This window comes from Ursus arctos, unplaced genomic scaffold (genome assembly GCF_023065955.2).
Source record: "Ursus arctos isolate Adak ecotype North America unplaced genomic scaffold, UrsArc2.0 scaffold_19, whole genome shotgun sequence".
NCBI classification, from domain to species: Eukaryota; Metazoa; Chordata; class Mammalia; order Carnivora; family Ursidae; genus Ursus; species Ursus arctos.
In genome coordinates, this window is record NW_026622863.1 from 1,807,771 (window position 1) to 1,820,994 (window position 13,224).

Below are 13,224 nucleotides of genomic sequence, written 5' to 3' on the forward strand. Positions count from 1 at the left end.
CCTGTGCAGAGGTTGACCTTGGACAAGTCTCCTGACCTTGCAGCTCTCCACCTGCAAAGGAAGGAGTGGTGGCCCCTCCCGTCCTGCGGTTTCCCATCCCTGACTCCGCTGTTGGCAGGGCCAGAGAGCCTCTACAAGGGCATTTTTGGCGGGGTTCTGGCAGACATCCAGCTAGGGGTGGATTTATGCCTCATACAGTTGGTATCGTTCTTCTGGAGACCTTGTCTGTGCCTACCCAGGAAAGCTGCTCAGACCAGGGGCACACTCACCCCTCAGCCTTGCCTCTTGGTCACGAATGGGTGCCTTTTGGTGGCACGAGGTCTCTGGTTGGCCGGCCTACGAAGCCCCTTTGCACAGCTGGTAGAAGGTGCCAGGCGGGAGGAAGCACAAAGATTTCCACTGCCCGGGTTCATGGTCCTGTGATTTCCTGAGATTGTGTTTTCTGCTTGGAAGGATAAAGTGGGAAAGGCGTGGGTTTTGGTGTCAGGTCTGGGCTCAAATCCCAGCTCCCACTGCTGGGATTACCAGCAGCCTGCCCACCCTCACCTGGGAAGTTACAAGGCAACACAAAACTACAAAGGCCAGTGGGTTCACATGTCACCTCTCCTCCAGGGAAAAAACCATCCCCCTTTGTCATTCGAGCCTCAGAAAATCTCCATTAAAGCCTGTAATTTGAACCGCTGGGAGGCTTTCACGCCTCGGAGCTGTGGCCACTGGTAGATTGAGGCGTTGGGACTTAGGATGTTTTTATACACTTCTCTCTGTGTGTTTTTAAAAATTAAAATATAATTCACGTGTGTGTGCTCAGGGGAAGTAGATTACCTCACAAAACCGTAGAACTCTATAACGAGACGAGAACCTAGCGAGGTTCTCGACCCACAACCCTCATTTTCTAGTGAAGGAAGACTATGAGGAGCTCTGTGAGCTGGTCGAGGGCAGAACCGTCAACTGAGTCTGTTTTCGACTTTACCGCTCAGCTCTTTCTGCTCCTTATACTTTTTACGGTGAAAGCAGAACCGAAAACACCACCAGCCAGTGGCCTCTGACGCTGTCCATAGCATCGGTCACACAGAGGAGCTGATGTGGGCTTGGCCACCCCTGCGATCTGCAGGGGGCCTCCTGACCTGCCCCCGCCCCCAGCCCAGCAGCCGTGTGCTCACTTCAGTTAAAAGCAAGATGCACCACAGTGACCATTCTACCCGTAGCAGTACTGACGGAAATCTGTTAGCAAAGTGCACTTGGAACTAGGCCAGCCTGGCGCACGGGATTCTCAGCCCTCGCCCTGGACTTGGGACGGTGCCCTTAGTGCCACTGTTCAGAGCCAGGCCCCCTGATAGACACTCCTGTCTGCTAACAGCTCTCGGGGAGGCCATGCCGGGTACCCAGGGTGACTTAGAAAAGAGTCGACCAGTAAAACCTGGTCATAGAGTGAGACCACGCGGGGCAGGGGCTGCATGCCGGTCGGTGCTGATGGAGAAGGTAGCGGGCTGTTTCCCAGACTCCTTTACGTGAACATGTCGCTCACTACACATTAGTTTATGGAATTCTTTGGTGGTAGAATTTAAGCTGCCATTTTTTTCATTCAAAAGACATCATTTTTTTAAAATTAAAGGAAAGTCTGGAAACCCTCTAGGACTGGCATGCATCTCAGCCGCGGTTCTCTCTGCCGTCCTGCTGCGCCGAAGGGGATGCGGTCCCTGCCGCCACCTGGTGGCAGCGCTGACCTCTGCATGCGCCCCCGCCAGCCGGCCCCAGGGATGGAGGTGGACAGACAAGGTCCCACCTCTCATGAGACCCACCTTTCCGTTTGTCCTTGCAGCGGGACGTCAATCTCTCAAGAGGAAACTGTGTGGCCTCCGTGTAGATAGACGCCGTCACAGCAAAACCCAGTCCAACAACTAGACGAGCTAACGCATGTGTTCCGCTGGTTTCGTTTTCCAGGGATTAGCGGTGGCCCCTTGGAAAACCACTACAGGCTAAAGCAGTGCCACTTCCACTGGGGAGCAGCGAACGAGCGGGGCTCCGAGCACACGGTGGACGACCGCGTGTACCCAGCAGAGGTTGGTAGACGCCGTCCTAGCAGCAGCTGTGTGGCTGCTTTCCACACCCCAGGCTCGCGTGGAGGGTGACCCGCCAGCCTGGTGCCCAGAAGGGGCGCGTTCCTGGGACACGGGACTCACTGGCTCAAACCGGAGCAGGGGATCGCCCTACCCATTCACTCACAAAGCTGTCCTAAGGCCACTAAGAACCTCAGTGGCTCTGTGGCTCGCCAAGGTCAGCAGTGGGGATTCAAGAGCCGCTGGCTCCGCCACGTGCCTGCTACTGGTCGACGACGGACTAGAAGCTTCCTGTCCTTCAGGCACCTGGGGCCTTCTACGGAGATCCTAAAATCCTCACAACAGAGATCGTCTTCTTGAAACGACGAGACGTTTGCATCATTCCAGAATGGGAATCTGTAGAGAAAAGCGGTCGGACAAATGTGAGGAGCTGGTTTTGCAGCTATGCTGGGGCAGTAAGTGGTGCCTTACAGACTTCCCCCGATATGTTGTTATGAAATTTTCCCAAGATACACATAAAAACCTGGAAGAACCCTTCAGTGAGACCCCGCGAGGCTGCCACCCCAGATCCGATGCTAACAGTTTGCCATATTCGCTTTACCAGGCCTCTGTCCACCCACCTGTCCCTCCGTCCACCCACCAACCGGCCCCCTGACCTCCTGATGCATTTCAAGTCATGGACTACTTTTGTTTTAACTTTTCTATTGTTATGGAAGTAACGCTACCGTTACAATAGAACTAGGATCCGGTCAAACTGAAACATGAAAGCTGTAATCTCGCACCCAGAGCTGGCGTCTGGGGAGGGTTTATAAACAGAGGTTACATCCATCGTTGTAAGTACGCAATCTTTACAACAGACCCAAAGACGAAGGAGTGGGGCTTGTCATATGCTCCTTCCCACTCAGCCGTGTCCCTTCTGTCTTGGTTACTGTGTGTCTGCACGTGGTTTCTCTCGAGCGGATGCTTTAACAGAAGAGGCTGCAAGACGGGAGCTCAGGCCCGCCGGCGTCTCCCCCAGTCAGCCGAGCAGGGGCAGCTGGGCCCATTCTGGCCATGCCTCTGGCCCATACAGGAGCGTCTGTTTCCTGTGGGGGTTTGGAAGGCAAATCCGGTTCAAAGGTGGGGTCCCTGAAGGAAGCAGCCTGCAGTTGTTGGGGCCTTGGGCCCAGTGTCTTGATTTCTTGGCGACTGCACTGGGACAGCGGGTGGGGGATTCCAGGGGAGTCATGCATGGGCTGGGAGAGGCCAGGCCACCCTCGCTGGCCCCAGAGCCCGTGGCTGGGAGCGCTGGGGTTCATTGGGAGTGAGGTGCCACCTGGAGCACATGTGGACCCCGCACCCTTGGCAGAAGCCCCCCCAGCCTTGCAACCCAGCAGCTGCACGGGGAGGGTCTTGTTGACCATAACAGGCTGGAGGGCTTTCTGGACTGTCAGTGTGGATTTGGGGCTTGGGTCGCCATTCAGAAAGGCCTCTAGCACAGGTCATCCTGTAGAAGGACCTATGTGTGGACACCCAGGCCCCTTCTTGGGTCTGGGCCAAGCTCAGCCTCAGCAGGACCATGAGCCCTCATCCCACGGAACCCAAGCCAGGCCCCGCCACCTGGCCCCTTATTTAAATCCTTGTCAGCTGGCCAATCCTGATGCCGAGTTTGGGCTCGGGAAAACCCAAAGAGGGACGCGAAATAGGGACATAGATGAGGTTCAGAGGAGAATGACAGACGTAGGGGGAAATGCAGTTTGGACGGCATACTCATGTTAAAAATTGTGTGTTGTCTATCTGAAATTCAAATTTAACTGACCATCCCATGGCTGACCTGGCAACCTCGCTCAAGTTCCCGAGAGAGAGCACGCCATCCCTCCACCAACCCCTACTTCACACCGTGAAGCCGAGCCTCCTTTCCTCCTGCTGGAAGTGCCAGGCCCTTACTTTCTGTGGTTCTCCCTGCGTTTGGGAGCCCCAAGCTGGGCTGCGGTAAACCTAGCAATGGCTGCCGGGTCCGGCCGGGGAAGGAGGAGCCGCGCGGTATGTCTGCCGCATCGTGCCAACGTAATTCCTTTCTCCTCTCTTTCAGCTGCATTTAGTTCACTGGAATTCGGTGAAATACCGGAGTTACAAAGAAGCCCTCACGGGGGAGAACGGCGTGGCCGTGATAGGCGTGTTTTTAAAGGTAATCTTGCCACGGCTCTCCCGGCAGGGCAGGTGAACCACGGTCCGTGGAGCGTGGGGTGGGCTCGCCCTCCCGCCTGCTGCCGTCTCACACCAGCCTTTCCCGTCTGTGCCGTGCAGCTGGGGGCCCATCACGAGGCGCTGCAGAAGCTGGTGGAAGTCTTGCCGGAAATAAAGCATAAGGTAGGCGGCTGCGTGGCTTGAAACCAGCACAGCCAGAGAAGCTCGTCTGCTTAGATTAACGACTCGTTTGCAAGGACAGGAGATCAGCTGGGTGGAAGGGTATGGCTGAGGGGCTCTGAGTCCCGTACCAGGGCTGGGGCTCTCTGGGGCTGATTCCAGCACGTCGCCAGCGAGCTCACTCTCTGACGTCTGTGGTCCCTGTTCCCCGTGGACCCCTCCCTCCTCAGTAGAGTGGGGGTGCTGGACTCCATCTGAATTCCCAAAATTCAGCGGCTCAGATAGCATCTTAAGATTTTTGCCATGTGCACCTGTCATTGGTACTATTCGTTACGTAGTGTTTTCCCTTAAACTGATCAGCCTTGAAAGAATCTTCAGACTTGTCCCAGGCAATGACACCTACCAGGGATAATGTTTGTTTTTAAAACCAACTGCCATAAATACCTAACTGTCATTTAGGAGTGTCCACAGGCATGCCACCTGCCGCTCTCCTGGTGCGGGATCTCAGGGTCACCCCGTCCCGGGAGAACAGGGAGGCCGGGGGAAGGGAGAAAGCGTGCCAGCCCGCCCACCTGCCCTCAGTGCGGGCGTCGTCACTCAGCTCCCCTTGTGCACCTTGCTGCCCTGAACTCAGCTCAAGAAGATGGGGACAAAAACGTAGCTTTTCTCCAACAGCGGCTGAGAAAGGACTTTGGTGGACACATGGAAATTCCAAAGAATTGCAGTTTATTTGTTCAGTACCAAACAAAAGAATTCCGGGACGCGAGAAGTCCCGGTGGTCCCTGGACGGGGACGGATGGGCCCGGACCTGTCGCAACAATGGCCTGAGCGGCTCCAGATGGAAGCGGGGGCCAACCCTTCCTCAGCGGCTTCACGGGGTCTGTTTGATGTGTGCGGTGTGTTCCCCTTGATGTTGACCTCGGGGCCGGCCCCGGAGGGACCGAGACCAGATCACCCCCTGCTGCCCCGTCCTCCGGCTCAGGAACTTCACAAGGTCAAGGTGCTGGGAGCATCCTCTTCCTTGCTGGTCTGCGGCCAGAGTAAACCGAGGTTGTTTCCCCGTGCGTCCGCCTCCCACACGGCACGGCCTCCACCTCTCGGTGGGAAGGGAAGGACCTGGCCACGAGGGGCTGTTGACTCTGGGTCTGTTTTCCTTCCACGGAAGCCCTGGAGTGCGTCTGGCCACCCCAGGGCCGTCTGGGAAAGCCACACGGGAGAAGGGGTGTCAGCGAGGGTGACAGAGGTGGCTGCCGGGGCCTCGCTCCTGGGCCCGATGCTCCCCCTCGGCCTCGGCTCCCTGACCTGAGAAATAAGAGTGAGAGCGTAGGAAACCAAAGTCCAGCCTGCAGGGTGGGCGTCTGTGCCTCACGGGTGGGGGGGGTGACCCAGTTAGATTCAGTGGCCCCTCTTTGAGCCCCATGCTGGGTGCCCCCAATGTCTGGAGCCATTCTTTACGTTGGCACAGTTAGACGCCATCTCCGCGGCCTACCGTCCTGTGGTTTTGACAAATGCGTGGTCGTGGACCCTCCCAACATTTTAATGGCGGGAAAGCGGTGGTGGGCACGTGGGAAGGAGGGACAGCCAGCCTTGGGGTGGAACAGACCTCCCGCAGTGTCTGGGCTCTGCCGCTAACTACGTGGCTTCAGGAAAATCGCTTCCACGCAGCCTACGTTCCTCCTAAATCAAGTACAAACACCTCTTGCATGTGGACCTGAAACCTTGCGCTAACGGCCTCGGAAGCGCCTTCGGGGCTGCAGTCTGAGGTGGAGGGGGGCGTGGATTTGTCACAGCGCCCCCCCCCCCCCCGGCGGCACTTCTTGCATTTTGTCCCAAGTGCACATGTGACCTGCTTCCTTCAAGAAATCACTGGAGCCCACAGGGTGACTGGGGTTCTGCCACGCCACCCCCCAGAGGAACCTTGAAGGTGTGACACTGAGTGACACGCTGGTCCCAAAGGCCACAGAGCATGTGATTCTGTGTAGGAAATGTCCAGGACGGCAAATCCGTGGAGACAGAAAGCAGACCGGGGGCGGGGTGGGGCGTGACGGGGGTTCTTTACCGAGGTGCTGGGTGTCCTACAGCTGACTGTGGGATGGGTGCTGGTGTCCATCCGTGAATGTCCTGAGAGCCAGAGCACCGGGAGCTTTGGACGTGTGGGTCCCCCGCTATGGGAATGTATTTCCGAACCGCTGTTTCTAAGACGTTAACGAAACGACGAGCCCCACAGGGCCCCCTGGTGCGGAGGGCAGTGGTGGCCACCGGCACTGTGAAGCGGCTCCAGTCCTTGCATCCGGCAGCTTGCCTGAGGGCTGCGCGTCTAACTGGGGGGTCGGCAGTTAGGGAACAGGGGGGCCGCCAGGGCCCCGAGCTCCTGCGTCTGAAGGCAGGGGTGCAGGGTCCGGGTGAGCAGGGAGGTCTCCTTCCCCGGAGACGAGCGTGTCCGCTCCGTGCCTGGACACCCTCCCACAGTGCCCCCCGGGCCCTGTCTGCGGCTCCGGTACCTCGGCGACGGCTAGTCTGGCTTTGCAGAGCAGTAGGGGCCACTGTCCTGGGCCTGCCAACCTGAGGGACCCCAAGAGGTCCTTCCGCCCCTGAGCAAAAGTCTGCTGGGGGGCCTTAGTCTGCACCCATTCCCTCACCCCACACTGTACTGAGTGGCATCCCAATCGCAGCCCCAGGCCTCCTGCCCCTGCTGGTGGATTTCTTCAGGGGTCCCCTAGTCCTGGGCAGAGGCAGGGGTGTCTCTTTCTGTAGGCTCCTGCCCCCACCTCTTTACTGCTTTGGTTTCTCACTCATTCCTTCCAGCCAGGTGGCCTCTGTGTTGTTCCTCAAGCCCTTCAGGCCACACCCTGCCTCAGGGCCTTTGTGCCAGCTCTGCCCACTTCCTGGAAGGAATGTTCTTTCCCCAGAAACCTGCAGGCCTCTTCCTTCACCTCCTCCAAGTCTTTGCTCAAACATCTCCTTCTCTGTGAAGCCTTGAGAACAGCCCCTCTTAACACGCCAGCCCCTACCTCCCAGCATCTCTGATCCCACTGCCCTACTTAAACTTCTTCCATCATGCTTAACATGGGGGGAGCTACTCGATGTTTTACGCACTTATTTTGTGTGTGGTCTGCTTTTCTCCAGGAAAAGGAGTCCCGGGAACGTGGGTAGTTTGTCCTCTCTGCTCCTGCCCCATCCCCGTGCCCAACATAGAGTCGGGGGCACAGCACGTAGTTGTGGGCGAGTGAAAGAAGGTGTGCCCCATCTGCGTCCAGGAACGCACAGAGGCAGCTTTCCCCGATCCTTTGACGAAGCCTGGAAAGTCAGTAGATGCGGATTCTGACCGCGGACACAAGCCCCCCTTGGCTGCAGCAAGGGAACTTGGGGCTCGGGGGTCGAGGACAGCGTCCAGAGAAGGAGAATCCTGGCATTAAGGTCAGGGCAGCCTGCTTTAAAGAGAACACCAGCTGTCTACAAAGTGTAGTATTTTCTGGGGCAGCCACTATGGAAAGAGTCTGATGGTTCCTCAAAGACTTAAACACAGAGTTACCGTGGGACCAGTATGTGCACTTCCGGGTATGTCCCCCGAGTAACAGAAAGCAAGGTCTTGAAGAGACATGGGTGCGTCATGTTCCCAAGAGCATTGCCCACAACAGCCCAGAGGAGAAAGCAACCCAAGCATCTGCTTTGGGACGAATGGAGAAGCCAAACTCGGTCCATCCATGCAGTGGAATATTAGGAAGGCTATTTCGACACCTGCCACGGCATGGACGGACCTGGAGGGCACCGTGCGGAGTGACCAACACCCTGAGGTTCCACTCACACGAGGCCTCCGGAAGAGTCAGACCCACAGAGATGGGAAGGAGATGGGGGAGGGCGGGGCCGGGATGGGGCGGGGGGGGGGGGGGGGAGGCGGGGAGGGGGCCTAACGGGGACAGAGTTTGCTTGGGAAGATGGGAACGTCCTGGAGACAGACAGTGCCTGTGGTCACACACGTCAACGTACTTAGAGCCACGGAACTGTACGCTTAGAAATGGTTAGGATGGTCAATTTCGTGTTATGTGTGTTCTTTTACTTACCACCGTTTCCAAAAATGTCGTGTTTTCACAGAGAAGGTGTACAAAAATGAATGACTTAGAAAGGAAACGTGTAAGCATCTGGTGGGGACCCCTGCTCTGCACAGGACGGTCACTGCTTCAAATGTGACAACCGCGGCCTCGCGGTCTTTACCCCGTGAAGGCCTCACCGCTGGGCTAGAGATGGGGCACCATCCCCTTCCTGCCGCCGCTCCCCCCCCCCCCCCGCTGCCTAAGACCTGACGCCTGTGCTCGTGCCCTCCCAGGGTGCGCGGGCCGTCATGGGCCCCTTCCAGCCCGCCCGTCTCCTGCCCGCCTGCCGGGACTACTGGACCTACGCGGGCTCCCTCACCACGCCTCCGCTCAGCGAGTCGGTCACCTGGGTCATCCAGAAGCAGCCCATCGAAGTGGCTCGGAGCCAGGTGAGCTGCGCCTTGAACGGGGGTGGGGGGCGGGACTGAAGCCTCACGTCCCGCTCAGGGCCACCAGGATGCTGGGAGCAAGTGCGCGGGAGCTCGGAGAACCCTGACCCTCCGGCTCCGTCTGATCTCCAGCGGCTTCGAGTTCAGACACGGCAAGTCTCCCTGATGACACATGAACAAGGTCAGGGCTGGGCTCTGTTGTGTGCGTTGGGCTAAAGTCACTTTACAAGAAGAACTGGGACGTGGGTCCCCAAGATGGGACTTCAGCAGGTATTTGCAGGTGAGCAGATTAACCGAGAAAGGAGTGCCGTCCATGAATTTTGCAAAGCCATCAAGGAAGTAAGAGCACTGAAGGAAAGAGAGTCTAGACTTTGTTCCAATCCTCTGGGTGATAAAACAGTAAACAACTGAGATTGCTGAGGTTTCTCTCACGGGCTGCACTGAGTTATACGCACTGAAAATTCCAGAACGATTACCCCAGTCAGCTATTGCTACAGCCATGCTGTTCAACAAACCACCCCAAAACTCAATGGCTCCCAACAAGCACTGTTTTTCCTGCTTTGGGTCTGTGGGTTGGCTGTGGATAGCAGGGTGGTTGGGGTTTGGGTCGGGCCCAGGGTGTCTCGTGCTCCTTAGACCAGTGGCTGCCCAGAGCTGGTTTCCACGGTGCATGACAGAAATGCAAACACCAGCAGACCCCACACGCTCCCATCCCGTTGGCCACGGCACGTCCCAGCGGTGAGGTCCACGGGGCAGGGAGGAGGTGAGCGAGCACTCACAGAGCAAGCCCTAATCCCGCACACAGACTTGCACCGCAAAGTTAATGCCGGCTGTCCCAGGATTTTTCAGGGGTTCTCGCTTCCTTCTTCTTCCTGTTCTAAATAGTCTTTTCCCCCCTAAAGCAAGTAGATATTACTTGTTTACATTTTGAAATCTTAGAATATCTTTTTCTCTGGGAATGTCGAGAATGCGGAGACGGCCTATCTGTGCCGGGCCTGCTGAGTCCGGGGGTGACGGACACACAGCCCGTGCGCCGCCACGGCCCCCGTCCCCGCCGGCCACGCGTTCTCTTTCAGAGGCTCCGGCCTCGCGATTCTATGAATTCTCCTGTGCAAAAGTCAGGGAGTGACGCCGTTTGCTTTGGAGGACAGAACCATCCACTCTTCTCCCCAACCAGAACTCTTAGAGACACAAGGAGGACGACCCTGGCCAAAAAATGGCCCCTGGTGACGAGGACCCCTCAGTCACCCAGCACACACGTAGGGAGCACCCGTACATGCCTGCTATGGCAGCCGAAGCAGGTGGGAAGTGGGCAGCTGCAGGTGCAGTGATGGGGGACATCGAGGACGGTCTCCGCACGCTGCCGTCGGGCGGGGATAGAAACGCGAGCTAGTTAAGACGGGCCAAGTATTATTCAGCAGTGCAGAGCAGAAGCCCCTTCCCTGAGCGGGGGAACTGGGGAGGGGGTGCGTGCACCCCCTCGCAGGGTGGGAGCGGGAGAGAAGCTGCCGTCCTGAGTGCGCCAACAGCAGGTGCAGGGCAGGCGCGTACCGGGTGGGCTTGCTGCGCCCGAGCGCCCGGGAGCCTGTGCCCCCCATGCCGCCCACGACTCTGGGGGGGCTGCCAGCTCGCTGCGCGCGTGGTCACTCTGTAAACACAACCCCAGCTCCACGGGTCACTGAACATGGCAGCGATCCCTGCATGGCTCCTCAGTATGTTCTGACAACAGATGACGTGATAAAATTGGACTTCCAGCTCCCTCAGCGAGAAGCGAATCAAGTGTTACTTCCTGTCGTATGTGTTTGCTTGGCTTTTACGTTACAGGCGTCCGTTAACGGTTGCCGTAGTGACTCCCAAAGTGAGTGGCTTAAGTAGACAATCTCTGTCATTATGCCCCAGAGCTGCCGAGGGTCAGGATATGGGGTGGTTCTGGCTTGGGATCGCACGTGGCCTTGCAGTCAGATGTCCTGTGGGGCTCTGAAAGCTTGAGCCCAGCTGGAGGCTCGTCGCCAAAGCGGCTCACTCCCGTGGCCGGCAAGCTGCTGCTGGCTGTTGGCCAGGGGCCTCGGCTCCTCTTGCGGGAGCCACTTGGGTGTCCTCCCAACATGGCGGCTGGCTTCTCCGGGGAGGGATGCTGGAGGTGGCTCTTCCGACCTCGCTTGGGTGTCCCCTCCGCCACCTCGTGCTGGCCTTGCGCGGCCATCCCTGATTCAGTGTGTCGGGGCGAGAGTGGGGTGCAGAGCACGAGTGCACACGGCAGGAGGGCCGTCTGGGTGCTGGTTCACGCCGTACCTGCACCCAGCCCACTCTGGCTGCTCTCCATTGCAGCTGGCTGCCTTTCGCTCGCTCCTGTTTTCTGCACTTGGTGAAGAAGAGCGTTCGATGGTGGACAACTACCGTCCACTTCAACCCCTGATGAACCGGAAGGTCCGTTCATCCTTCCGGGCTGTGGAGGAGGGCATCTGAGAAGACGTTGCCTCTGAAACTGAAAAGAGAGAAAGAGATCATTGTTTCAGTTGCTGCGCTTCTCAGTTGCAGGGAAAAGAAACCACTTCAAAGAAGCCTCCGTAGGGTAGGGAACGGAAATGTGGGACACGAGGTATCTCGGGGCCCACGGCGGTGCCCGAGCAAGCCCCCGCCAACCGCTGACCCATGGCCACCCGCCCGGCCCCTGTTGTCCGCGCTTCCTTGTCTCAGACAGGCGGCCTCTGTTTCTCCACACGCAAGGCCACCGCGTGCTTCTCAAGGGACTGGGACCCACGTGCATCTTCCCTGCCTCCGGACTCTTGGGCGTCTCAGTGTCCACAGCATCTGCTGAGACAAATGACCACAAACCGGGGGGGCAGCTAACACGACGGGAACGTGCTGCCTCCCAGCTCTGGAGGCCAGAAGCCCAGTTTGAAGGTGTCGGCCGGGCTGGTTCCCTCTGGAGGCTCGCAGGGAACCATGGCTTCCTGGCCTGTCGCGGCCCCAGGGGCCGCCTGCGTTCCCTGGTTCCCTGGTTCCCTGGTTCCCTGGCTCGAGCGCCCCCTCCCCCCCAGCTTCACGGCCGAGGGCTTTTCCAACGTGGCCGCGCAGGACCCAGTGCCGTTTAGTTCTGGTCATTCTGGACGGTGTGTAACGGTTTCTCACGGTGGGGTTCTGGTTTTTGTTTTTTAACGGTGGTGAAACACACACCATCTTACCCATTTTCAAGTGGACGGTCCGTGGTGTTTACTGCGTTCAGAACGGTGTGCAGCCGTCTCCCCCCACCCGGCCCGAGCTCTCTTCATCCCATGGAACTGGAGGCTGTCCCCCACGCGCACTCCCTGCCCACACCCACCCCCAGCCCTCGGCGGTCACTGTGGCCGCGTCTGTCTCCGCGATGCTGACTGTGCTAGAATAAAGCATAGTGGAACCACGTAGTGCTCGTGCTGTCGTGGCTTCTTTCACTTCGCGTCGCGTGCCCCACGTTCACCCATCTTACAGCTGTGCTACAGTGACTGACAAGGGCGTTTTTATTCCTGAAGCATCACAGATATTCCCCTCTGGTGGGAACGCAACACCACAAACCCCCCCAACATGAGCCTCCTGCCCAGCGTGCCGTGAGACACGTAAGCACGTGCGCGTTTTCGTCTTCCTTTTATCCCCCTGAAGTAAGTACATGTTACTTGTTTACCTTTCAAAATCTTAGAGTATCTTTTTCTCTGGAAATGTCAAGAATATGGAGACGGCCTGTCTGTGCTGGGCATTCGGAGTCAGGGGGTGACGGACACGCAGCATGTGTGCCGCCACGGCCTCCGTCCCCATGTGCAAAATACAGATCCACTGAGGAGCAGCCAAAAAAACCCATTTCATTTTGGGGAGATAAAGAATAAGTAGGCTCCTTACCGTCCGCAAATAGCGTCTCGGATCAAGGAGGACGCATGATACGGATGTGGTTTGTCCTGGCAGAGATCTGCATTTTCCCCCAGTCTCCGAGCTTCCCGTGGTGTCCACAGTTTACAGTCTGGCTTTGGGCGAGTCGAGGCTCCGGCCCCCGCCGCAGAGAAAGCAAGCCCCACTTCTGCATGCACTGTCTTCGCTGGGAAAGCACACCCTCACGGTGCCCGTCCCGTTCCCAAGCCTGGTCCGGATGCAGCACCACGGGCCCTCGGGCGCTCACAGAGCCCGCAGAGGCACCCCCACTCCAGCAAGCCCGGGTGCGCGGGTGATGGGGGCCCTGGCTGTGCGCCCGGGTGCGGAGCTGGGCGAGGACGGCTCCAGTCGCTGCAGAAGGACGGACAAGGAGAGGATAGTGCAAAGTCCGGTTTGGACCAAAAGTATCTCTTGTCTTCTGGGGAAATGTCACAGGGCCTGAGT

General features: G+C 58.0%; 1 protein-coding gene across 4 annotated transcripts in view; it reads left to right on the forward strand.

Moving 5' to 3' along the window:
• CA5A (carbonic anhydrase 5A) overlaps positions 1 to 12,287 on the forward strand; it is a 26,223-nt gene extending 13,936 nt beyond the window's left edge. For 2 of the 4 annotated variants that reach the window (XM_048223655.2, XM_048223656.2), the window contains 6 exons: positions 1,942 to 2,060; positions 2,360 to 2,512; positions 4,129 to 4,224; positions 4,344 to 4,406; positions 8,728 to 8,883; positions 11,212 to 12,287. In XM_048223655.2, coding sequence (XP_048079612.1) covers positions 1,942 to 2,060; positions 2,360 to 2,512; positions 4,129 to 4,224; positions 4,344 to 4,406; positions 8,728 to 8,883; positions 11,212 to 11,349 — 725 coding nt within the window. In that variant the 3' untranslated portion in view covers positions 11,350 to 12,287. The remainder of the gene's footprint in view (positions 1 to 1,941; positions 2,061 to 2,359; positions 2,513 to 4,128; positions 4,225 to 4,343; positions 4,407 to 8,727; positions 8,884 to 11,211) is intronic. The other 2 variants (XM_044382336.3, XM_026494631.4) reach the window with 2 other exon arrangements.
• The last annotated feature ends 937 nt before the right edge of the window (positions 12,288 to 13,224 follow it).